Source organism: Nelusetta ayraudi, unplaced genomic scaffold (assembly GCF_046127955.1).
Source record: "Nelusetta ayraudi isolate G7.1 ecotype Tasmania unplaced genomic scaffold, CSIRO-AGI_Nayr_v1 ptg000135l, whole genome shotgun sequence".
Lineage (NCBI taxonomy): Eukaryota > Metazoa > Chordata > Actinopteri > Tetraodontiformes > Monacanthidae > Nelusetta > Nelusetta ayraudi.
Genome location: NW_027466185.1, coordinates 6,204,702 through 6,228,966, shown reverse-complemented (window position 1 = coordinate 6,228,966; position 24,265 = coordinate 6,204,702). Strand labels below are relative to the sequence as shown.

Genomic DNA, 24,265 nt, shown 5'->3' with positions numbered 1-24,265 from the left:
TCCAGTGTACAGGGTTGTCCTTACCCAGTTCGTTGAGGCTCTGAGCAGCCTTGGTGATCTCCCTGGTGCCCCCCTGCAGCTGACCCTGCAGTCTCTTGCTCAGGTACAAGATGCGAATGATCCTTCGCAGGAGGTCACAGGCCACCTGGGACGTAGAGGAAACAGGAGGAGTGAGCTCACGTGTGACCAACGATTAGACCAGGTGTGGGCAAACTACAGCCCTGGGGCCATATTTGACCCGTTAAGTTTTTTTAATCTGGCCCACCGAATTTAAAGAATTATATTAATAGTAAGTAAGTGATAAAATAGCATTTCATTATGTATTTCATTCATTTTTTTGTGTTTTAAGAGTCATTTCAATAAAGAGCTAAATACCGAGGGGCTTCAAACAAAAAATTTATTTTCATTTTTTCATTATTACAATCAAGCTATTTTCACTATTTTTTCCTCCTATGAGGTGGGTCATCAAAACACTCAATCCATCTGCTCCTGCTCCTGCCCCTCTGTCAAATTTTGGAAAGTTCACGTAAGAACTTTAAGTAAAGTTAAAACTTGACTACCAGCTCAAGGCCACGGTTTATGGACAATTATACATTAGAAAAGACCGGGTGAACTTTAAAAAAATATATATTTATATATGGCATATTTTGTTATATTTTAAAGAAGTGTTGACAGTGGTACAGAGTGAATGACAGGTGCATATTATTTATTTTCATTTTTATATTTTTCACAATTACCCTTACCCTTTTCACAAAGTTTTGTTTTAACCATCCTCTGCAGGGATGCTACGCAGCATTCCTCTGTGAATTCCCATGAATGTGTACACTTACACGAATATGAACAAAATGTTTTTTAACAACGCTTAGAATAAATTCAATAAAATGTTTACTGGCTAATTGAACAAAAGCAGGAAGACGACTGTGTACGAGTGTGAAGTTTGAACTCCCACCTGAGACTTTAGCTTTGTGATAAACATCTTTGTGACGCTAGAATACCAAGAAGCACGGACAAAAAATAAGTGCAAGTGCTTTTAATGCATTTTGTCAACCTGTGTGAATAGTGCAAATCAGTTAATTGTGCTAATCTATTAACTAATTATGGACCCCGTGTAAGTCAGGGGTCCTCAAAGTTGGTTCAGCCAAATCAATTGGAATTCTCCTACGTCATTTGTAAAATGATATCATTATTTATGTACAGTGGGTACGGAAAGTATTTGGACCCACTTAAATTTTTCACTCTCTGTTGTTGAATTATATTCTGACAGGCCACTCTGTCATAAAGACCCGATTGGTGGAAGGCCGCTTCTATTTCTTTTATTTCTAAATCTTAAGTGGGTCTGAATACCTGCCCTCTACCACTGTAGCATTAGAAACAAAGTGAAGTACAAAGCAATGTTTAGACATTCTTCAAGCTAACCAAGATGGGTTATCTCAACTTTTCCTTGCTACATGTTTCAAGGAAAATAAACAGAGCCGGCATTAAATGCGCATCTGTTGCAGGGTAGAAGTTAGTTGGAGGAGCGCTTGATTTTGTTACTACATAAGGCATAAGACGCCTCCTCCTTGAGCTGGCCGCTGGAGCACAACCAAAACTCGATCATGTCGTTGTTTAATAAGGTTAGAATGGTTACAGCTTTATACAAATACAAATGTAATCTAATAAGATAAATGTGTATATTTGATTGTTTTATTATTGATAACCTGGTCCTAAGATGAGTAAAATTGTATCTGTTATATTATATATCTATCCATCTATTATAGCGTTTTTATTTCTGATGTAATATATTTAATCTAGCCTTAAAATGATAAATATGTTTGAGCTCAGAGGCAGGTGTAGATAAGTCGGTGCTTCTTTCTACCCCTTTTCAAACATGAGAAACACTATTTATCTTGTATTGTTCTGTTGTCTGTTTGTTTCTTTCACTGTTTGCTTGTTTTTGCTTTTTTTAATTGTACCGTTTCATTGTTGTTTACGTGTTCGAAATAAAGATTTTTTTAAAATGTCATCAAAGCATATAAGCAGAGGAGGAGTGAAAATGAAGAACGTAATTTTAGGGTGACCACAGATGTACAGTACAAAAATATTTATAAGGGTGGCTTGGACCATAAAAGTTTCAGAATCACTCGGAGAGCTGAATCACACACATAAAGGACCACATTGGGATCACACTACAGATGGTAAAAAATGCAGAAGTGAAAAATGAGTTGTTACCTGCAACCGAGCGAGCTGCGTGATCCGGGCAACAATCTTGTTGTACGGGTCAACGATCTTGCTTCGTATCCTGGAGAGAAAAGACAAAACGATGGGCTTAAAAAAAAGGATATAATGTTCTCAAATACTTCAGAACAACACAGGGGAAGGATAATATACATTGTAGTGTCACACTCCAATCACTGAATTATTGAATGTCGAAAAGAAGTCAAACAAGAAGTGTATCAGATGATGACTCCCCACTCTGGTGCCACATGGAGCAGTATTCGAGTAACCCAGTTTCGCTTCGCTCTTTGATTTGCTTCCCTCTGCCTTTAAGTAAACACTGTTGGACGAACAACCCAATAATTTCTGGATGCCTAAAGATATGGTCACAGTTTAGAATTCACTTTCAGCACAAACAAGCTCTTGCTACTTCCCCTATTCTTGCAAATATCAATTTTGCCTTCCAACTGTGGCATAGGAGAGGGATTAAATGTGTGATGGACCTCTTTAAAGGGGGGCATTTCGAACAGTTAAAGAATGACTTCAACATCCCACAATCACATTTCTTTAGATATCTACAGGTGCAGAGTTATGTCAAAACACACTTCCCTTCAACAATTCCTCAGAGCACGTGGATAGATGAATGTTTGAACATGGACACGGTTGATAGAGGCTTAGTGTCTGTGCTATATGATAATATCCAAAAAGCTGGCGCAGTGTCACTTAACCACATAGCAAGGCGGTGGGAGGAAGAGCTAGGAACTATCATTTCTGATGCAGATTGGCAGACAGCAATCACATTGGTACACTCTTCATCTTTATGCATTCGACATGGGCTATTGCAATTTAAGGTGCTGCACAGGTTACATCTATCTCCCAGTAAACTAGCCAAACTCTATCCTAGGTCGGACCCAATTTGCATCAGATACAAGCAGGACTCAGCTACTCTCAGTCATATCTCCATTTTGGACAGGCATTTTCGATACACTTTCATATATCTGTAAAAAAAAAAAAAAAACTATCAGTCCTAACCCACTTACAGCATTATTTGGGGTTGTTCCTCAGGTGACACTGATAACCGGTCATCAGGCAGAGGCTATAGCTTTCTCTACTCTGTTAGCCCGACGTCTAATACTTCTTAGTTGGAAGAAGGTTTCACCCCCCTCTCATAGACGCTGGGTGGAGGAGGTTATGTCCCATCTCAAACTTGAACATCTTAAATACACTGCCAGGGGCACCACGCAGAAATATTATAAAGTATGGCAACCTTTCCTATCTTACTATGAGGATGAATTCCCTTCTCTTAACAATAGTGTAGCCTAAGCCCCCAACCCCCTTTTTTTTTTTTTTTTTTCTTTACTTCTTTTTACTTTATTCACTTATTTATGTCTCTTGTACATATGTGTCTTTTTACAACTCTGTATATGCAGTTATGTTGATACACAGTCATGTACATGCGGGTCGTTTAACTATCTTGTTTATACTGTGTGACTTATTAGTTGGTTCTATTTTGATCGATCTGATTTTTAGTTCCTATATCTTTTTTATTATTATTTATTTTATTTTGTTTTGTTCTTTCTCCCTCTTATCTGGGATGTTGAGTACCAATATGTATGTGTGTATATAATCCAAAAATCAATAAAAAAATAAAAACAAAGAGACCTTTGTGTGGTAATACACATCAGTTATTCCCTAGGAGGAGATGCATTTTACATTTACATGCCACTGCCAAAAAATTGTTTTCAAGTGAATTTTAGGTACGCATAATAAATGAGTGGCTAAACAGTTAGAGCCAAGGTATCACATGATGGGGAGAAGGGTGACGTCAGACACTGGAGGAGTTGCATTATGTTCAAACCTGAGTGAGTTCCGGTTAGAATCCTTTGGAATTATTCTTTTTTTTTTGCACAAGCTACAGCAATAAAGCCATGGTAAACCATTTTTTACCTGTCTATCGCTGCCTGCAAAGCACTGATCCGTGTCTGCATCATCTGAAGGACCCCTGAGAAGCGAAAAGAGGAGTATTGAACACAACTTCAGCACCACGCACGCTCTAAGGTGACTTCACAAACTGAATGACGGCCTTGTCTGGCGGCTCGAAGCAAGAGCTGCAAAGAGAGGTTTTTTTGTACTACATGATTTGCATATTACAGGATATCTTCCAAAACAGAAAAATAAAAGGTGCTAGTTCAAGAATTCTACTATAAGTCATAGCAAATAATTAAAACAACATAGGTTATAAGTTAATTACAGGAGAGGAACCGTGAAGAGATGACTTCAATGTTATAAACACAGCACTTTGACAAATGTACCTAAAAAATTAGCACTTTCTGGTATAGAGCTCTGCAGTATACTTTTAAATATATCCTTTTAAGATGAGAACCACCTAAAAAGCACATAAGTCAACTCAACAAAATAATATTGGTACCTTCAAGAGACTCAATCCCTGTTGCCTGAGAGAGAAGGTCTTCATGTCTGGCCACAACCTAAAAAGATTTTTAAAAATAAATATATATACATACATATATATACATATATACATATATATATATACATATATATGTATATATATACATATATATATATATATATACACATATATATACATATATATACATATATATACATATATATATATACACATATATATACATACATATATATATATACATACATATATATATATACATACATATATACATATATATACATACATACATACATATATATATACATACATACATATATATATACATATATATATATATACATATATATATATATATATGTATATATATACATACATACATATAAATATATATATATAAATATATACATATATATATACATATATATGTGTATATATACATACATACATATACATATATATGTACATATATATATATACATACATACATACATACATATACATCATATATATATACATATAATTGTGATACAAAATAATCCATAAGAAATTATTCATTCATCGAACCAACCCAAACTGTAAGCTAGCATGTGCCAGGGAATATTTCCAAAGAGTCCAAAGAAAGCGTTTGGAGAGGGACAGCGAGGTTTGCTGAAAAATTAAGAGCAACTAAAAAATGTGTTGAGCATCTGACAAACATTATCGTCATTGTCATTGTGCATAATAGAATGGAACGGTCTTCACGGACAGTAGGTTTAAAGTCCACCTTATTAGATTGTATTAACTATGAAATATCTACATACCAATTTCTAACAATGTGTAGTTAGCTCTTTACACCTCAGCTTAGCACCCACCACCATGTCTGGACTCTAAGTATTATCATTATTAATATTATTGTTATTACTACTACTTTACTAATTCATTCAACTAACTAATTCAGAAATGTGATTTGTGTTGCTTCATTGTAATAACAGTTCTGCCATGTTACTGCTTATCTACATCAGGGCTGGGCAAACTTTTTGACTGGTGCGCCACAATGGGTTCTAAAATGTGACAGAGGGGGCCGGAGCAGGAGCAGGAGCAGGAGCAGGAGCAGATGAATGGTTTAGGAGGGAAAATATGTCATGGGATATGTAGAAAACATGTGTTTTAATGTCAAATGAAAATTAAGAAAAGCATTACAACAAAAAATGTGTCTTTGAAGCCCCACAGTGTTTAGCTCTTTATTGAAATGACTCTTAAAACATTGAAATAATAATATAATTTCTTCAAGTTCGGATTAAAAAGTTTAACAGCCCGCAATTGGCCCTTGGGCCGCAGTTTGCCAGTGCCTGATCCACATACACGAAACCTTACTTCCAAGTGACCACTTTTCTGAAGAGAATTCCCTCGTTAAAGGGTCACACAAGTCCCATGATGCATGTTGTTGTTGTTGTTGTTGTTGTTGTTGTTTGCTCATACCTGACTGTGCAGCTCCTTGTCCAGCTGGCTGATGCCCTGCGCCAACTTGGCCAGCTGCTCAGCAATAACCGCATGATGAATGGCCTGGGCCGTGTACGTCTTCACGTCAAAGTCATCAGCCACGAATTCGGAATAACACTCTGCAAACAAAACGACACACACTCCAATCATTGGCCGTGTGTACAAAAGGGGCGGGGTGTAGCGTAAAATTCATATTTTCTTCAAAGTGTTTATACTATCGATGACTGCTATCACATTTTAGCGCAATGCATGTTACAACTAAATACCACCCATGGCACATTTGCATTTTTCGCATGCGATTTATTTCTACATCTTTTCATTGTTTTGTTTTTTTGTTTTTTTGTTTTTCAACAAACTGCAGCTTCAACACTGACTATCCGAGAGTCGTGGACGTGGACGTTCATCTTCTAGTCTTGGTTCTTCTGAGCTATTCGGTTACAAACACGAACTACACTGTGCAACAACTCATCAACCAACAACATTGCTTTCAAGTCGGCGACAAAAACACGGATATTTAAACCGGGATGTCAAACTGTCACACTGAAGCGTTTAACTCGTAGCGAATCGCTCGATGTCAATGTTACTTTCTCACAAACGGACGTGAGAGACAATTCGACAAAACTCGTGGCTATGTTGCAAGTGTACATGTATAATCCCATGATGGTGGAATAAAAAATGTTTACCATCTTCGAGAAGTAAATTAGTGAAAGGTTCTTTTCTATCCTCCATGACGGCACTTCCGCATGTGACGTGTAAACTGAGAGCCTAGGCTTCTACTTCTCCTCTTACTTTCTTTTTAAAGCCGCAACAAACGTTTTTAAGATCATTACTGCCCCCTGTGGAACGGAGTGCAGTGAACTATTCTGAACTGAAGAATTCTTTTGGATGAACTGTGAAAGTGTTGCCTAAAATTCATCACTTAAGCTCAGAGTTTGTGAGTAGTTCTGACAGAGGATGGAAGTGGCGAAGTACTTTGTTGCTGTACGTCAGTAGATTTTTCAGCTACCTGTATCTTATTGGAGTATTTATTTTCTGAGGGCTTTTACTTGTACTTTACTTGTAACACCTGTACTTTCTCCTCATTACACTAGAAAAAAAACATGCTGGCTATTGTTGTGTTTAAAATAAACAAACTCTGCCAAAAGAAGTTCACTTTTTAAAATAATAAAGAATTAAAGTTGTAGTTGCTTGAGTTATTTGTTAAGGTAAGTTGAGGTATTTTAACTCTGCTGTTGAGTAGTTCAATATAAAAGCGGATCATTTTTTTAGAGGGAGATTATTTTTTAGTACCTCGGCCTTTGAATTACTGTTCAGTACTTTTTACTTATATACATTTTCGAACCTGTACTTTCTTACTTTTACTATAGTAAAGGAGTTTTTTTTACACAACTATACAGTTTGCACTACTGTATTTTTATTGAAGTACATGATGTGAGTACTTTTATCACCTTTTTGCTAAAAAAAAAATATTTTTTTTTCTTATAATTGTTGTTGATAAATCAAGTGTTAGTCTAATAACAGTGCTGTAGGATTAGTAAATTCACAGCATCGAAAGACTAAAATTTTCAATTTATACATTAATTCACAATGCATTGCATTTCCTCTACCTTTAGGCAAACTAAATGCATTTGAAACAAAATAAAGGCAAGTAACCGGAAATATTTTTGAGCCAAGGGGCGTCACCCCGTTTGTTGTTAGCAGATGTGCTGACTGATGTGCACTGTTACCTTTGAAAGCTCCATTTATTTATTTCGTATTCATGCTGATGCTTTTGCTGTCATTTCCAATTGCTGCAGAGGCAAATGACATATTTGTTTGTTGTGACTTGTTTTGTTACCAAAGCTCTAAGTTACCCCTCTCCACCCCCAACCCTCCAAGGTGAGATTTAGTCATAATAAAGCTCCAAAGTGAATGAGGAAATATGAACATTTATTGACTTTTATTTTCATAGGGTGCTTCATTGGAAGCAGATGTCCGGGACGCATTCACACATAGACAGCATGAGGGTTTCTAACAGCGTTGTCTTGTCAGATGGGCCATTTCCACTGGTTGGGAGGAGGCTCCTCTACCAGCGGCTCCCATGGTTTCCACTCAGCCATCTTCCTGGACAGTGACAGCTCACATTCAGCCTGCAGGCAACACACACACACACACACACACGCACACACGCACACACGCACACACGCACACATACGGTTAGTTGGAATCCTGGCAAAAAGTTTCCAACATCAAGGCTAATATTACAATGTTTCTCTCCCTCCACTTTGTTGGCAATACCTGTCTTCAATACATTGACTTTGCCCTTTTAACACTTTTGAAACAAAATCCGTTACAAATTTATGTATGTATTTATATATGTGTATCTATACACACACTGCTTATTACTGTTGATGACAGTGAGCTGGAACACTCCACTAAAACTCACCTGGAAAATGACTTCTTCTATCTGCCCACAGTTGATCTTCTTCTCCAGCGTCTCCACATCAGATTCCTGACCAGATAGGTTTTGTGACCAGACACACACACACACACACACACACACACACACACACACACACACACACACACACACACACACACACACACAGAATAAACAAAAAGGGACAACATTGGCTGCACAATTGTAAAAAAATAAATATATATATAGTTCAAGTCTGAAAACAAGTTTAATCTCATTTATCTGTTTTGTTTACTGTTTCTATAACACACAGGTCACGATACCGTCCGAGGATCAACTCACCGTTTTGACATGGTTGATCCTTTCATTGACCAGCTGCTCTGTGTACTTCCTGTAGGCTGCATCCTGTGGCATGGCCTGCAGCGACGCCAGGATCTTTGAGTAGAGAATCCGCAGACGCTGAGAGAGAAGAAGAGCAGAAGAGCAGCTCAGTGGGCAGATGTTGCTAACTCCTCTATCAAGTTGCGCGGGCACAGCTGAAGGGAGCCAATGAGCTGTGATGAAAAACTACACTGGAGAGCATGCACTCAGTGTTGATGTGATGCGTTCACGGACTCCCACTCACCTCATGTGGATTGTGAGACACTGCCAGGCCAACGAGGCCAGTCGTCTGTAAGAGAGCAGCAGAAGCGACGCTTGTTAAGTCTGGTTCACCACGGATAGGTTCATTTCTACAGTCTGCAAAATATGATTATAATAAAACTATAATGTTACTGGGCCAAAAGGCAGAATAACTCGCGTTTTTCCTGGAGTTACTCACAGGGGTTTGGGAACAAAACAAATGAGGTGAGTTATTTTTTTTTTAGTATGACAATAGCAATGGCACATTATCTGCCTGGAAAATAGAAGCTGTTTATTGTAAACATGAGAGGATAAAGTCGGTGGTAATCAACCGATTGAAGTGTCGTTAACTAAATTGGAAACAAAAGGGAAATTCAGTGGTGCCGAAGAATTTTTAAGGCACTCAACTTCACTTCGGTGACAGAAACAATTATTATACTGATCTCGGTTAGCCGATTTAAGCAACGATTGGTACTATCTATCAGATTTAAATTAAACGATTAATTTATTTCCAAAAAGGTTACTATCGCATTATGTCAACTTTACGTGCTGAATGAGGGACGGTTTTATCATTCAGCTGTTCCTACTGAAACAACACACTGAGCTCAGAGAGGCTAACAGCTATGAGCAAACGTTAGCGAATAATGGTAAAAAGTCGTATAAATGAAACCTATTTTTCAATGGCATTTCTAGGCAATGACATCAGAAAGACGCATCCCGAATAGTGTTGAATTCTTAAAACGGACTTCATAGATTTCTAAATCATAAACATGACCTCTATTCGTACCTTTTTAATCAGCCCAGCCATCCCCGTAAGCAAACAGGACTGCAGCCAGTGACTTCCGGCCACGTTAGATGACGTCGACAAGACCGGATGCAGGTGTATACCGCCCATGAATCCCGCCTCCAGTCAATGGGGTGAGGAAGCTGCTGTCCGCAGTCGGACAAGACAAGTCAAGACTCTGTCACAAACAGCCAAATGTGCTTCCAGTGTCTTTCCTTTTTTTTTTTTTTTTTTTTTTTTGTCATCGCTGCTGAAGAAGAAGGCTTTATTAATTCCACATTGGGGGCATTTGCATATTACAGCATGATTGCGGTAGAAAATAATGATTTGATAAAAATAATTAAATTAAAAATATTTGTAGACTGTTTCGGGTTTTTTGCAAGTAGGACGCTCAAACACTGAGTGACCTCGTCAGAAATTAAATGTAGATGTTCTGACAGTTCAAATTACCTCATCAGAATATGCTTCCACATTGCTATATACAGGTAGAAGGTTCTGACAATTCTAATGATCTCGTCAGAATATGCTTCTACATTGATATATGCAGGTAGGATGTTCTGATAATTGAAATATCCCCTTCAGAATATGCTTTTATGCAACCATGTTCAGTTACACAAATAAACCTCATGTGAGTAAGCTTTTACTCAGATGTACTTCAATTAGGTTGTTCTAAACTATCCCCATATGCATGGCTACGGATGATTTTCAAATAATGTATACATTTCAAATTGAACTGAATACACAATGTGAAAAAACACAAGTATTTTAATTTAACAATTAAATATATATAAAATATTTATACATTGCACTTTAACTATTTACATTATCAAAAATTCACAAATCTCTCAAAAATAATTATTCCTTGAAAAGTATTTATTACTATTTACACATTCCAAGTTATTTAAATAATAATAATAAGTAAAAAAAAAAAAAAAAAAAAAAAAAACTACAATAACTATATCCACTTACAAACTACAGCCATTTAGTACAAGTGTAATCTGTGTGCGCATCTGGACATTTCACACATTTGAAATGGACCCATCGCAGACATGTCCCACACTGCACCTAGAGAGACAAAAATATAATAAAAACAATACAATTTGAAATAGTGAACGTCATTACACACACACACACACACACACCTGCATTTAATTACACCTCGGTGATAGTACAGAGAACACTCCAAACACTGGCCGGCAGCTCAGCAGGAATCTCTGTTGGAAAACGTGCTTCCCTTCCATACATCAGTTGGAACGGAGTGCGTTTTGTTGTGGTGTGAGCTTTGGATCGTAAGGAAAACAGTGTGGCATCGAAAAAAGTGTCCCAGTTGTTTTGCTGATTATTGACTAATTTCCAAAGGGCTCTAAATGCAGGCACAATAAAGCACACAAGAAACGATGAAGTTGTTTTGAAAGCCATATAGATGTGACATAAAATTATAGCACATACCTTTTTATGGTATCATTTGTTTTCTCATCTAGACCATTGGTCTGCGAATGGTAGGCTGGTGTGACCGTCCTCTCTATTTTAGATATTTCACAGAGCCTTGTGTTGAGCTTCAAAAGACAAACTACTAATTAGTAAGTTACTCACTTTTTCCAAAGATAATTCTGATTAGTAGGTTACTTCATTGACAAACTCTTTGCCTTGGTCAGAGAGGATTCTGGCAGGGCAGCCATGTCGGTAAATGATTTTGCAGAGGTTCTCTGCTACCTCGGTAGCAGACTTGGTGTTCAATGGGTAGGCCTCTACCCAACTGGAAAAATAATCTGTGGCAGTAAGTATATATTGATACCCAGTGGATGTCTTTGGGAGGGGACCAATGAGGTCAATGCCAACAAGTTCCCATAGAGCAGACACCTGATATGGAAATAAAATAAGCTCCGTATGTATATAGTTATTATTCTAATAGGCACATTACCAATTTAATGTAAATATATACATTGCCACTTTATTACCTTAAAGCACTGCAAGGGTTGCACAGTTGTAAGAGGCTTGCCAACTCTCTGACATTGGTCACATTCCTGGATCTTCAACACATACAATACAATTAGTGTTTACAGAATTAATATCAGCACTGCGCCCACAGTACTAATTACTGCATGCCATTATGAAACTCTGGTCTTGAGATATGTTACTCATATTGCAATACACTTGTGTTTATGGTTGTTGAAATTAGTTTCAGTGACAAAAAGTAATACATACCCATTTGTCAATGTCTACGGACATGCCATACCAATAGAACCTTGAACACAAGGCACTTCTCGTCTTCTGCATGCCAGTATGCCCTCCCATTGGCGTGGAATGGAACTTTGCAAATAGTCTCCTCGTCTCTTCTTTGGATTTGACAGCTCGCCTTGTGCCAAAAAAAGAGCTCTCTATCTACATTAAAAATAATTATAACAATCATAATTACAAAAATTACGTATTTGTGTGTGCGCATGCGCAGTGAGACTCGGTAGGACCTCTCGACTGGTAGGAAGAATTTATCTGATTCATACTCCGGAACAAAAGGTGGCGGTAATGCACCTATTCGTTGGATGCCAACCACCGTAAAACAAGAAGAGAAGAAGAAGAAAGACAAGGAAGGAAGATTTCACAGAACAGAGATATACAGAATATAGATGTCTCACGGCGCAGAATCGAACGTCCGCACTGGCCACCATCCTTCCACAGTCAGGCAGTCACTGTCTGATGTATTGAATGTGAGGGAACGTGAGTGATCTGAACAAACATTAACACTCTGACCTCGCTGAAAACTTGACGGATTTGCACAGGGTTTGCTTTCTTACAAACGTTCATAACGTAGCAATAATTCTGGATAGTTGAACATGTTGAGAGTGCAGCTTTCTATTAGAAAAAAACAAACAAACACATAATGGTGCTAAGGCAGCCTATCTGCACAAGTTAGTACGACTGAGACCACTAAGATCTTCATTTCTTAAGTTAAGTTAAGTTAAGTTAAGTTAAGCCAACAACTATTTCAGGACAAACTAGTGTTATGTTCACGTACAATATTTGTGGTGTCGGTTGTAGTTATTCACTGAGGTGCGTTTCCTATAACGTTGCAAACCAAGCTAATGCAACTTAGCCTACATCCATTGCTTGACATCATTTTCATCATTAATTTAACTTAATTCGCAAATGATTTACCATTGATTGCTTTGTTACAGCATCATGCATTATGCAATCGTCGTTGTCCACAAACAAAAGCTCGTAGGATCACATTTCATCTGTAAGATATTGTTGGAGCTGTTCGATTAATGTTACGGTTTAGTGCTGGTTTGTTTAGTTTAGCGTTTAGCATATACGTTTTTTTTTTTAATTATTATTATTATTAAATATGGGTGTGTGCGTGTTTTTGCTATTTTCACATGAAAGCCTATGGTTATAAATGATTAATAAGTATGCAGTATCATAACTATGCTTATAACCTTTATAACAAACCAAACCGCTCGAAATTCGGTTGAAAATAGAGCAATTTAGGGCTATTTAAAATAACATGCACAATAAGAATACATAGTTATGAGTGAGAGAGGCGGAGCGAGGTGACTGTGGCAAGATGGCCACGAGACTTCTAGCCTTCTGTATACATCTGTATACAGAACACCACCAGGGTAATGAGAATAAAACTCATCGTGACAGCAAAGGGAGAAGGGCAGTGCAGTGGGAGGTGTGCAATGTGGGGCTCTGTCTGCAGCTGGAGAGAACTCAGGGACTACCACACTGCATTAAAAAAAAAAAAAAAAAGCCTGGCTTTTTTTCTTTTTTTTTTTTTTTAACGTAAATCAGGGAGAAAGATTGAAGTGAAGGATTTCCAGTTTTTGTAAAAATGTCAGATAGTTAGAGGTTAGTTTCCTTTATTTCATTTTTCGTGTTCATGTCATTTCAGAGTTCCAATACCATTATGGACTTGAAAAACCCGGATCAGTTTTTTTTTTGTCCTTCCCTTTTTAACAATTTTTTTACAGGTCATAAACAAACAATGAAGTTGAATAACTGCCAGATACTGAAGGTTGAGGTTATCCTGAAAAAAGGGGCTGAAACACTCACTCATTGCACATTTTTTGACAACTGCTGAACTGTAAGTGTCTTTGGGTTATGAAAAGCGCTTTATAAATCCAAGTTAATATTATCATCATCATCATCATCGTTGTTATTATTATTATTATTATTATTATTATTATTGTTAATGCCCTGAGATGAACTGGCGACTTGTCCAGGGTGTCACCCTGCCTTCGCCCTATGACAGCTGGGAGAGGCTCCAGCAGACCCCCGTGACCCTGAATAGGAATAACCGGGTATAGAAGATGAATGAATGAATGAATTATTATTATTATTATTATTATTATTATTATTATTATTATTAATTGTCCGGTCATAAAATTAAAATATGTCCAGGCGGCCTATGTATTATTATGGTCATAATCTAATATTTTGATCTTGAAAATATTATAAATGAATAACAATTTCAATACAAAATCTAACTTGGTGTAAAACAATTCTCTGACTTTACTTTCATGTGTCTTTCTTCATTATTTGGGATGTCAGCTAGAAGTTTAGAATACAACTGTAATTTGAAACTGAAACAAGGTACATCACCTTGTCACTTGTATTTTGCAGCAGAAATGTTTTTTTTAAACATAAGTTATTTTGATTTTTGATATTATTGATTAAAATGGCTCCTTATGATCACATGAGATGGTTAATACAGTATCAGTCATAATTGAAGACAATCACTGATGATCATGAAATACCTTTTCCAAGGCTTCATAAAAACCCAATTATGCCTTTCATTTGGCCAAAGCACAACGTATCACAAAAACAACAACAATAATAAGTTAAATTAAAACACTGCCTTTGAAAACAGAACAACCTTTATCATAATGACCAGTGAGGATCCATCAAATCGAACATTGTAATTCAAGTCTTAAAATGTTTAATGGTCGCCAATATTTGGAATCACAGTAATGAGAGTGTTCCAGTAGATCAGAAGTAACCCTATCAATGCTACAACTAGAGTGAAGGAACCAGGCTGAGTAGAGGTTGGAACATTTTTATTAACATTACACTAGAGCAATGCCAGCCTGTACGCACGAGATAGCACTGGTTTTAACATCTATTTTAAAAAAAGTTTGGCAGGAGACATCTATCTACAATACGACAGTAAAAAACAAACAAACCTCAAAGTATAAAAATATATATTACAAATCTCAAGTATTTACACAGACAACTTCACTCTACTGGTGTCCAACTGTCTACAGTTACACTTGTGAGTTAGTTTAAGTCTAGTTGCGTTACCTAAAATGAGCAACATCTCGTCCTACATGTACTTCAGTAAATTCAGTACCTAAATTAAAAACACTGACGGTTTCCAACAGCCATGAAAAGCCACTAAACTCCCAGCGCCCTTTGAAGACGAGGTGGGGGGGTAAAAAAGTACACAGATCGTTCTCCCTCGTCTTGGATTAGCAGGAAACACATGATGGTGCTTTCAAAGCTGGTTAGAAGAACATCCTATGAGGAGAAGAAGGAGAAGAAGAAGAAGAAGAAAAAGGATTTTAGACCAGGCATGGGAAAACTACGGTCCAGGGCCCATGTGAGGTCCATTAAGCTTTTTAATCCGGCCCTCCGAACTTGAAGACATTATATTAATAGTAAGTAAGTCATAAAATAGCTGTACTTCATCCATTTTTACAATGTTTTAAGAGTTATTTCAATAAAGAGCTATGTACTCTGCATCCATCTGCTCCTGCCCCTCTGTTAATTTTTTAGCTCCACATTCTCACCTGTAGATGTTGGGGTCCAGCAGCACGGCTGTGTCTGTGGGCAGCTTGGACAGGTGGACGACCTTCGTCTTCTGCTGAAGTCTGTCGCTCTCATTCACCCACACGTCTGGCAGTCTGACAGTCACCAAACATCACGGTTACTGATCAGTACAGCCAACAGATACCTACAACTTCATTTGGACACTTTCAAATAGATACCGGACACTTTTTAAATCCCTCCAAAGCAACAACATCTAAGAAGCCTTTTGCAGGAAAGTGTAATACTCATCATTTTGCCTTAAACAAACCCTGACAGCACTCTGACACCTCTGGGGTGGCTTGGGTGGTTCTGAGTGGTTTTAGGGTGGTTAAGAGTGGTTCTGTGCTGGTTCTATGTGGTTCTAGGTAGTTCTGGGGTGATTCTAGGTGGTTTTTGTTGGTTCTAGTTGGTTTCGGGTGCAACTCTGACAGCACTCTCACGCACTCTAGTTCTGACAAAAAAAAGACTCGCAGCTCTTTATTGACTCAAGCGAATGCATTCAATTGTTGGAAACGGGGTCTTACATGTCTTCAGGTGTCCAGTGCAGCAGGACCTTCACTTTCCCAGAGTCCTCTTTCCTTCGAGCGATCACCTGGATTCATGCAGACACACGCTTGAAGCTGAGTGGCTGACATGGCATTGTGTGTGTGTGTATGTGTGTGTGTGTGTGTGTGTGTGTGCGTGTGCGTGTGCGTGTTTAGGGATGCAACAGTATAGATTTCCCACGGTTTGATATGCATTACTCTTTTTGGGCCACGGTAACGGTGTGGTTTTAATATCTTCATATAAAACTACTCTGACTAGCAAAGGCAATATTGTATTGTAAAAATATTTAAAAGCACAGATAAAATCGAACTACACACTGTATTTTTATATTTTGTTTTTTAAAACAAACGAACAAGAAAACTGTGCACTATCAGATCAAATTAAGCAAACATATAACCACACAAATTAAAAGTTTATGACTTTCCAATAAAGATAAACAAAATTTCAACCCACCAACAGCCGAGTCAAGACTTCAAATAATGCAAATAATGTTTAATGAGATTTATTTATTTTTTACAAATGCTGAAATATTTATTTTTAACAGGCGGAATATAACACTTGTTCATAATAAAAAATGGGCTCAGCTATCTAATGTTGATACATTAGGTAAATGCATTTGTTATGTAACCTGCGTGCGCCCTGACGTAGACATCACCAAAGCGCAGAGCAGCGCCACAACAACAACAAACAGGGTGGAGAAAGATTAGCGTGTTTTATGAAATAGTTGGGATAGTTGGACTATAGTTACTATCTAAGGCTGCTATATTGTCCTTAGTTTGCCCAAAGAGAAACGCTCGAGTAAATGCGCAATGTTATTGTTCTGTTTGTTGTTGTTTTATGCACTTGGCAGTGACATTAGCCTATTGAGGCTGTTTATAACCACCTTTTCGACAGAATAAAAAGCCGTTTTCAAAGACATATTGGTCATGGTCATTGGTAATGACAGCTGGTTGAGGCAGGTGGTGATAATTGACGCATTAGTGCAGGGCGGCTGGGACAAATCACATTATTGAGAACTGCAGGACCCGCGGGTCGTCAAAAAGCCGGTCGTCTCGGCTCTTGCGTGGATCTACTTGCACAACATGTGCATTTTAATAAAGTTTTGTGACTGTTCGAAACGTACTGAAATACAGTCAATTGCCGTTGTGCACCGAATCGAATGATTCAGTAAAATACAAAATATTGTTGCATCCCTAGTGTGTGTGTGTGTGTGTGTGTGTGCCTAAACCCCCCCCCCCCCGGAGTTGTGCTCACCGTGCTGTGAAAGACCACACTGTGTCCGTTGCCCAGGCTCTCGATGTGGGTTGCCAGGTTGAGGCAGATGGCTCGATGGCGGATGGCGTCCATGGTCTGTGCGTCGAAGAAGTCGTGCGGTCGGGCTGAAGTCCGAAAAGGATTGAAAAAGATTCATAGAGGTGAAAAAACACAGCCAAACATCAGGTATGTGAGGGAAAAATCAACAATAGTTGGGGATGCACGATACCTATATCATGTATTGGTACCGATACCGGGGTTGAGTATTATTCTCATACAAAATACGTAATGATACCACGCCTGCTTCTTAAGATTCCTTTTTTTGAATGAAAGCTGAATAAGTAGAGATGGATAACTGTGCATTTCAAATCAAGTAGGGATGTACCGATACGACTATCAGGTATCGGTACCCATACCAGCATTCAATATTCTACCAGTACCAGTACTAGTAAAATATGTGCCTTCTATACTCTACTCGTTCTGTAAAAACGTGGCATCGGTGCATCCCTCGTTCTTTAGATTCTTCTTATAGAGTGAAAGCAGAGTAACTATTCATGGAAACCTGCATTTTGTATAAAGTAGGGATGCACCAATACAGGGATCGAGTACTCTACACGTATTCGTAAAATACGTGGCAATACTACGACAGCGATACCAGTTGTACTTGACTATAGTGTACTGCAGCAGTGTCGAGCTTAAATACGCAGTGGGGCCAAAATTTGAAACTTGGACGAACGTTGATATTTATTGAAAAAATCTTCCCCCAGATGTAACAGCGAGCATTTTCTAATAGACCCAAACAAGTTTTGCTTCAACACAAAGGTTAATATTATAATATAAATGACTTAATATTACGCACATGCAAAATCAAATTTCAAAAAATACAGGGAAATAAATAAAATGTAAATAAAAATCATTTGCCTCTTTTGTTTGCAGCCTTCTGATTTAAATTTCAACAGTAACCTTTTTCCATGGGCTAATAATACATTTAAAAATAAAATAGCAATAACACACCAATTAAGGAATGATGATGTCATTCAATAAACGTGCAACCACTCAAGCCGATGACTTTGAGTAGCAAGAAGAAGTGCATCAAGAAAGTGTTACATTATAGTCTGTTAAAGTAAACAGTCTGCCAGAATACCAGCAGAGCATTCTGGGATTTGTAGTATTAGTTGGACATGTGCTGTACAGTTATAATAGTGGCGAGCCAGCTCCAATAGGGATTTTGTATTGCCTCGCGGGCCAACTATAATCACACTGCGGGCCGAATTTGGCCCTCAGGCCAGAGTTTGACACCTATGCTGTACTGGTTCTGTCAAAAAAGTGGTATCTGTGCATCCCTGACAATAATGCAATGGTAACTTTTATACAAAACAGCATTTGATTAGGTGTTTGAGAAGCCTTACGGAGGGAGCGCTTCTGTTTGTTCTTCAGCTTCCTCCTCTTGCTGAGGCCGGCTTTGGACGGGGACTCCTCCTTCACTCTGCCCTGGTGGGACACCTTGGACGAGCCCTGCGAGCTGAAGTGGGTGGGCACATGGCGCGCTAGCCCCCCCTGGGAGGCGAAGGTGGCGTTGCAGCCTCCCACCACACACTGCAGGAGGAGAAGGCGGAGAGAGGAGGAGGAGGAGGAGGAGGAAAGTAGGTGGAGGAGGATAGAACAGGAGGAGGAGAAGGAGGTGGAGGGGGTGAAGGAGGTGGCGGAGGAGGAGGAGGTGGTGGTGGAGGAAGAGGCGGAGGAGTACAAGTAGGAGGAGATAGTGGTGGAGGAGGAGGAGGAGAAGCACAGCCACACACAAAGTCAGCGAGCGCAGCAGCCACCAGGGGGCGACAGTAACAGTTAAAGTTCCAGATCCAGTCATAGTTCCAAGGTGACCTTGAAGGGCTTGTCCCCGCTGTGGGTCAACATGTGTCTCTGCAGCCAGCTGTGACTGGTGGACGGCGTGTTGTACACCTTGCAGCCCTTCCACAGACACACAAACACCTGCAGGGACACAAACACACAGAGACGTTCAAGGCCAACATGTTTTAGTATTTATTTCATGAATTTCTCCTAGAGATCAATGAAGTATTTATCTAGCCATCTATCAATCTGTCCATCCACCCATCTATCCATCTATCAATCTATCAATCCATCCATGTAACTGTAAATGCTGTGAGATTTGTATGTCAGCTACAGTCAAATCGCTCTTGCACTAAGCTGGTTAATTTGATGACCCCCCCCCCCCCCCCGCAAAAAAAGCGTACAAATATTGGGACCTCCCATTTAGTGTTTAAGTGAAAGATCAGATGACATCATCACCCCCCTCCACCAACCTACCCCTCCCCTCTGTCCGTCCACGTGCATGGCCCTGATGTGCTCGGCCAGGTCGGGGCTGCTGGGGAACTGCAGCTGGCACTGGTCCCAGCAGCAGGTGTAGCTGGGGGGCTTGCCCCCACCCGCCCCCGCCGCTGGCCCCCCTGCCCCGACCCCCAAGCCCGCCGCCGAGGCGCCGTTGAGCAAGGCAGGGGTGGAGCGGCCGCTGGACGCCGTGCTCTCCACGTCCATCAGGGTGCTGCTGATGCTAGAGAATTCAACAACAACAACAAAAAGGGGACATTTACATGATCATACAATAATACAATTAAAAAAATAACAATAACAATAATGAACCAATTCACTAATCAGAATATCCCCCAATGGACGTGCAACCACTCAAGCCCATGCCTTAGAGTAGCAAGAAAAAGCACATCAAGAAACTGAATCAAGAAACTGATTTTGTATTGCCTTACGGGCCAAATATAATTACACAGCGGGACAATTTTGGTACACAGGCCAGAGTTTGACACCTATGATATACTGTGTAAGAATTTACATAGCTCTCTCGCTTCCAGTTAGCTGCCATTTTGCACCGCCATATATCTAAGGAAGCCTGGTGTGGACAATCCAGCTGCCTGACAGCTCGTTTGGTATTTAGGATGAACGCTGGCATCCTCAAATAAACCAACGAAGAAGAGGGTGGACCAGGTATCCAGGTTTGTGTGCACAGGCCACCGTAGTACACTGGCAACTTCAGGAGAGGGATAGAGTGAGAAATGCTGCAATCTGAAATGTAACCACTTGATGTGGCTGTTTCTTCTACAAAAACTCCAAATATTACACACTGGACATTTAAGTGATTTCTGCAGTTTTGCACTTAGGTTTTTGTTAATGTGTGTCAGTGTCATAACAAAGTACTTCTGTTAAACATCAGCGCATGACAATTGTGTTTAATGTGTGTTTGCACTGCAGTGAAACTGATTCGAGAAAAACATGCTGAGGATTGTTGTTCAAATCACAGAACAGCTGTGGAAAAATTCTAAATGCAATGCAATTCTACAATGTGCAATGGCCTTATTAAGTACTCGCTATCTGTATCGGTGAGCAGTGAAAAGCAAGTACCGGTACTCTACGCGTTCCGCACCAAAAAAGTGGTATCAGTGCATACCTGGTTCTTAAGAATAATCTTTTTGAGTGAAAGCTGAGTAACCACCCACACACACACACACACACACACACACACACACACACACACACACACAGTGTGTGTTCAGGAAACCACCGTACTATTCCGGGTGTCCACAAAGTTTTGGAGATAATAAGTCTCATAAGAAATTGGGCAAAATGAAAATGGAGGTTGTTTTTTAAAAAATAAAATAAAATAAATTGTAATGTCACACTTCATATTTCATCTGTACAGCAATGAGGAACTACAATTAAATTGAATAAAATGAAACTAGCTTTGTTGCCTTGCAGATCCAAAGGCCAACTAAAAAAAAAAAAAAACAGCAATCAGTGGTTGCAACTTTGATAAATGCGCTTTCCTCTCCTTGACCCAATGAGTTCTGAGCTCAATTCACCCACAAAGACTACTTCACTATAATCATGGATATATTTATATAGAAACAAAATATCTGGAAATAGGGGACCTTGAAAAAAAAAGAAAAAAAAAGGGCACCTTCAAAAGAATTCAACTTTAAGACTCAAGAGTGAAACGTATCTAGTCAACAACTTGGCCTCCTTCACAACCTTGCCCTTATCCTTTGGACCAGTGGTTCTCAACTGCTGGGACGCAAAACAGCACTCAAATTTATTCCACAAAAATAAAAACGCTAGCCCACTGTCTATCATGTCTAGTCAAATTATTGAATTGAATTGTGTCTCCTTCAAAATAAATGCCCAACATTTTCTATCTATCTATCTACTAAAATCCTTTTTTTTTTTTAAATGAATAAATAAAAAAAAGAAAAAAGAAAAAGAAAGAAAGAAAACTGCCCACGACGCCGCGACCCACTATTGGGTCGCGACCCACCAGTTGAGAAACGCCGCTTTTAAAGCTAACACTGTACTGTGTCACCCCTCGACCGAGAGGAAGCTCATTTTCGCCGTGGCACAAAACGGTATGATGGCCCCATTATAAAGTAGACTTTAAACGCACCACCGGATCGCGGCCTCGACCCCCTGACCGGGTTCAGTCTCGCCCCCCAGCGGCCGGGTCGGGTCGGGCCAGGCCCCCTTCCACGATGCCGCTGTTCCCGGTAGCATTACTTTCACCGACCTGTCCTCTGAGTCAACCCGACTCAGCGGTTCTCCGTCGGACGACGTCAGCTCCACGCTGGCCCGTCTCTTGGTGCCGCCGTGCTCGGCTCTCTCCGCCGCCGCCACCTTTGTGCGCTCGCCCGGCAGCGCGGACGTGTTCTTCTCCCCGACGTCGTCTCTTTGTTCCGGTCCCGGCAGCCTTGGTGCGGAGCCCTCGGTGCCCCGTGCGGGACTTTCGCCGCCCGGCTCCGAGAGTTTCTCGGCTCCTCCGCCGTTGTCTGATTCTTCCGGCCCCGTGAATGTCGTTCCCGCGATGGAGTCTCCATCGGCGGTGGCGGCGGCACCAGGACCCGCAGGGGTTAGGCTCTCATCTCCGGGCTTCAGGCCGCCGCTCACCGCGTCCATTCCGGCTCCGTTCTCGTTGTTGTCGCCGCAGCCCGGTTCCTGTTCTGGGTCCGGCACGGCCTGCCCCTCGTTGCCGGTTTCCGCAGTTTCGCCGGCGCCGTTTTCTCCCGACGTCGTCTTGGATTCTTGCTCGGATTCGTCGCTGCTGATCTGGGCCATTCTCAGTAAAAGGCACGGACCGCTATTTTTCGCCTCAGCCCCAAATAAAGTTGCCCCCCCAGGCCAGCCAGAGCCCTTCTTCCTCCGCTCACACGCTCTGCTTCCAGCGTAAAACACAGCAGGGGGCTGGCGTGACGTAGGCACTCCGCGTGGCCAAAGCTCGTCTAAGCAAACAAGACGCCTCACGCCGGCAGTCTCATCCCACAACCTGCGCTAGCTTTAAAAAAAAAGAATAACATCGAAAAAACACATCTGCAAACCTGCGTGGAACTACATTCGTTTATACGCATACTTATTTACTTTATCGTCACATTTGTTTAAATTATAACACACCACATCACGAAGTACTTAAATAAAGGGAGTCCCATCTTCTTCTTTCAAACAAGAGGTCCATCTTCGTAAACGTACACGATCTTTAGCATTGTGGCCTCTCAGCTCCACGTGTTCCGACAAACAGAAAAATGCCTTAACTCTGAAAAGTGCTGAAAAGGCAGGTTTTTATCGTAGTAAGGTGGACGATCCAAGGAAGCTACAACTCAGGTTGCTGTCGGCCTCCTAACAGCAACCCGCCTAAACGGTTCTCGCAGTATTTTTAATGACCGCAAAGGTCTTGACGTGTGTCGGCAAGGAGGAGGCCTGCTTCGCTGCATTGACCCGAATTGAAAGTGATTCAACACACAGTGCCCATTTCGCGTTCTCCACGGAATATATTCATACCCTCGACATCGTATTTTTCTTGCAGTTTTGTGCTCTGCAGTTAGTCAATAACTCAATCAATAAATTCAGACAATCACTCAAAAAAGAAACATTGAGCTGAAACAAAAACATTGAAAGTAGAAAGAGAGTATGATTAAAGATGAGAGATCAATGTAAGGATAAAAAGTAAAGTGTTGGAATTTGATTGAACGCCAAATTAAAAAGGTGGCTCTTGAGCCTGTGTTTAAAATCACCAACTGTCTCTGCAGCCCTGATACTATCCCACAGGCTGCTCAAAAAGTGAGGGCCAATGTGGAAGAACGAGGTTGAGGTGAAATTAAATCAAATTTAGGGTTTCGAGCAGGGGTGGGCAAACGTTTTGACTGGTGGGCCCTCAGTAGGTTCTAAAATGTGGCAGAGGGGCTGGAGCAGGAGCAGATGGATGGAGTGTTTTGGTGACCCACAGTTTCGTAGTTTGCCTATGCCTGGCCTAGAACCACCACCAGAACCACCCCCAGAACTGCCTAGAACCACCAAGAACCACCACAGAACTATCCCATAATTACCCAGGAACCACCTAGAACCACTCCTGGACCGTCTAGAATAGGGGTGGGCAAACTTTGTGACTGGTGGGCCAGTGAAATATCATGAGATATGCAGAAACCATGCTTTAATGTCAATTGAAGATGAACCAAATCAAATTTACTATAAAATATGTGTCTTTGAAGCCTCACAGTATTTAGCTCTTTTTTGAAATGACTCAAAAAACACAAGTTCGGCTGGCCGGATTAAAAAGCTTAAGGGACTGCATATGGCCCCCGGCCGTGGTTTGCCCACACCTGGTTTAGTGTTTAGTGCACGTCACTCAAAATATATGACAACATCAGACTCAGAAATAGTTTCCAAGGTCGCCCACACTTCTATAATA

General features: G+C 40.2%; 3 protein-coding genes and 2 long non-coding RNA genes across 6 annotated transcripts in view; 1 reads left to right on the top strand and 4 right to left on the bottom strand.

The window, feature by feature from the left end:
* Positions 1-6,902, bottom strand: part of cog5 (component of oligomeric golgi complex 5) — a 39,900-nt gene extending 32,998 nt beyond the window's left edge. The window contains exons 1-6 of the mRNA XM_076012274.1: positions 6,790-6,902; positions 6,086-6,225; positions 4,625-4,682; positions 4,144-4,198; positions 2,212-2,281; positions 25-145 (exon numbers count right to left, since the gene is read on the bottom strand). Coding sequence (XP_075868389.1) covers positions 25-145; positions 2,212-2,281; positions 4,144-4,198; positions 4,625-4,682; positions 6,086-6,225; positions 6,790-6,835 — 490 coding nt within the window. The 5' untranslated portion in view covers positions 6,836-6,902. The remainder of the gene's footprint in view (positions 1-24; positions 146-2,211; positions 2,282-4,143; positions 4,199-4,624; positions 4,683-6,085; positions 6,226-6,789) is intronic.
* A 1,112-nt stretch (positions 6,903-8,014) lies between these two features.
* ndufa5 (NADH:ubiquinone oxidoreductase subunit A5) lies at positions 8,015-9,995 on the bottom strand. The gene is made up of 5 exons (XM_076011699.1): positions 9,913-9,995; positions 9,130-9,174; positions 8,847-8,963; positions 8,532-8,597; positions 8,015-8,235 (listed from the first exon to the last, which is right to left on the bottom strand). Exons 1-5 carry the CDS (start codon positions 9,931-9,933, stop codon positions 8,134-8,136), a joined length of 351 nt encoding a protein of 116 aa, XP_075867814.1. The 5' UTR covers positions 9,934-9,995; the 3' UTR covers positions 8,015-8,133.
* A 1,040-nt stretch (positions 9,996-11,035) lies between these two features.
* Positions 11,036-12,065, bottom strand: LOC142877033 (uncharacterized). The gene is made up of 4 exons (XR_012923773.1): positions 11,868-12,065; positions 11,536-11,769; positions 11,359-11,465; positions 11,036-11,272 (listed from the first exon to the last, which is right to left on the bottom strand). It is a non-coding gene; the product is annotated as an uncharacterized LOC142877033 (long non-coding RNA).
* Positions 12,066-14,949: 2,884 nt separating this feature from the next.
* On the bottom strand, positions 14,950-22,833 carry aebp2 (AE binding protein 2). Of its 2 annotated transcripts, none has more exons than XM_076051530.1 (8): positions 21,977-22,833; positions 19,840-20,083; positions 19,396-19,503; positions 18,927-19,113; positions 17,518-17,642; positions 16,242-16,309; positions 15,699-15,812; positions 14,950-15,426 (listed from the first exon to the last, which is right to left on the bottom strand). In XM_076051530.1, the coding sequence occupies exons 1-8, from the start codon at positions 22,639-22,641 to the stop codon at positions 15,414-15,416; spliced, it is 1,524 nt and encodes a 507-aa protein (XP_075907645.1). In that variant the 5' UTR covers positions 22,642-22,833; the 3' UTR covers positions 14,950-15,413. The 2 variants fall into 2 exon arrangements, with proteins under 2 accessions (XP_075907645.1, XP_075907646.1); XM_076051531.1 differs by having other exon boundaries at positions 22,097-22,820.
* LOC142905053 (uncharacterized) lies at positions 16,296-16,592 on the top strand. Its single transcript, XR_012929492.1, has 2 exons — positions 16,296-16,388; positions 16,419-16,592. It is a non-coding gene; the product is annotated as an uncharacterized LOC142905053 (long non-coding RNA).
* Positions 22,834-24,265: the final 1,432 nt, after the last annotated feature.

What these genes read in the sequence shown, in the direction of transcription:
- ndufa5 (XM_076011699.1), bottom strand. Translation starts at nt 9,933, where the DNA reads ATGGCTGGGCTGATTAAAAAG. An exon ending in TGGCTGGGCTGATTAAAAAG is followed by an intron (nt 9,175 to 9,912) that starts GTACGAATAGAG and finishes GCTCTCTTACAG; the next exon opens with ACGACTGGCCTCGTTGGCCT. An exon ending in TGTCTCACAATCCACATGAG is followed by an intron (nt 8,964 to 9,129) that starts GTGAGTGGGAGT and finishes CTTCTCTCTCAG; the next exon opens with CGTCTGCGGATTCTCTACTC.
- aebp2 (XM_076051530.1), bottom strand. Translation starts at nt 22,641, where the DNA reads ATGGCCCAGATCAGCAGCGACGAATCCGAGCAAGAATCCAAGACGACG. An exon ending in GTCGAGGCCGCGATCCGGTG is followed by an intron (nt 20,084 to 21,976) that starts GTGCGTTTAAAG and finishes TGAATTCTCTAG; the next exon opens with CATCAGCAGCACCCTGATGG. An exon ending in GCGGGGACAAGCCCTTCAAG is followed by an intron (nt 19,114 to 19,395) that starts GTCACCTTGGAA and finishes CTCCTCCTGCAG; the next exon opens with TGTGTGGTGGGAGGCTGCAA.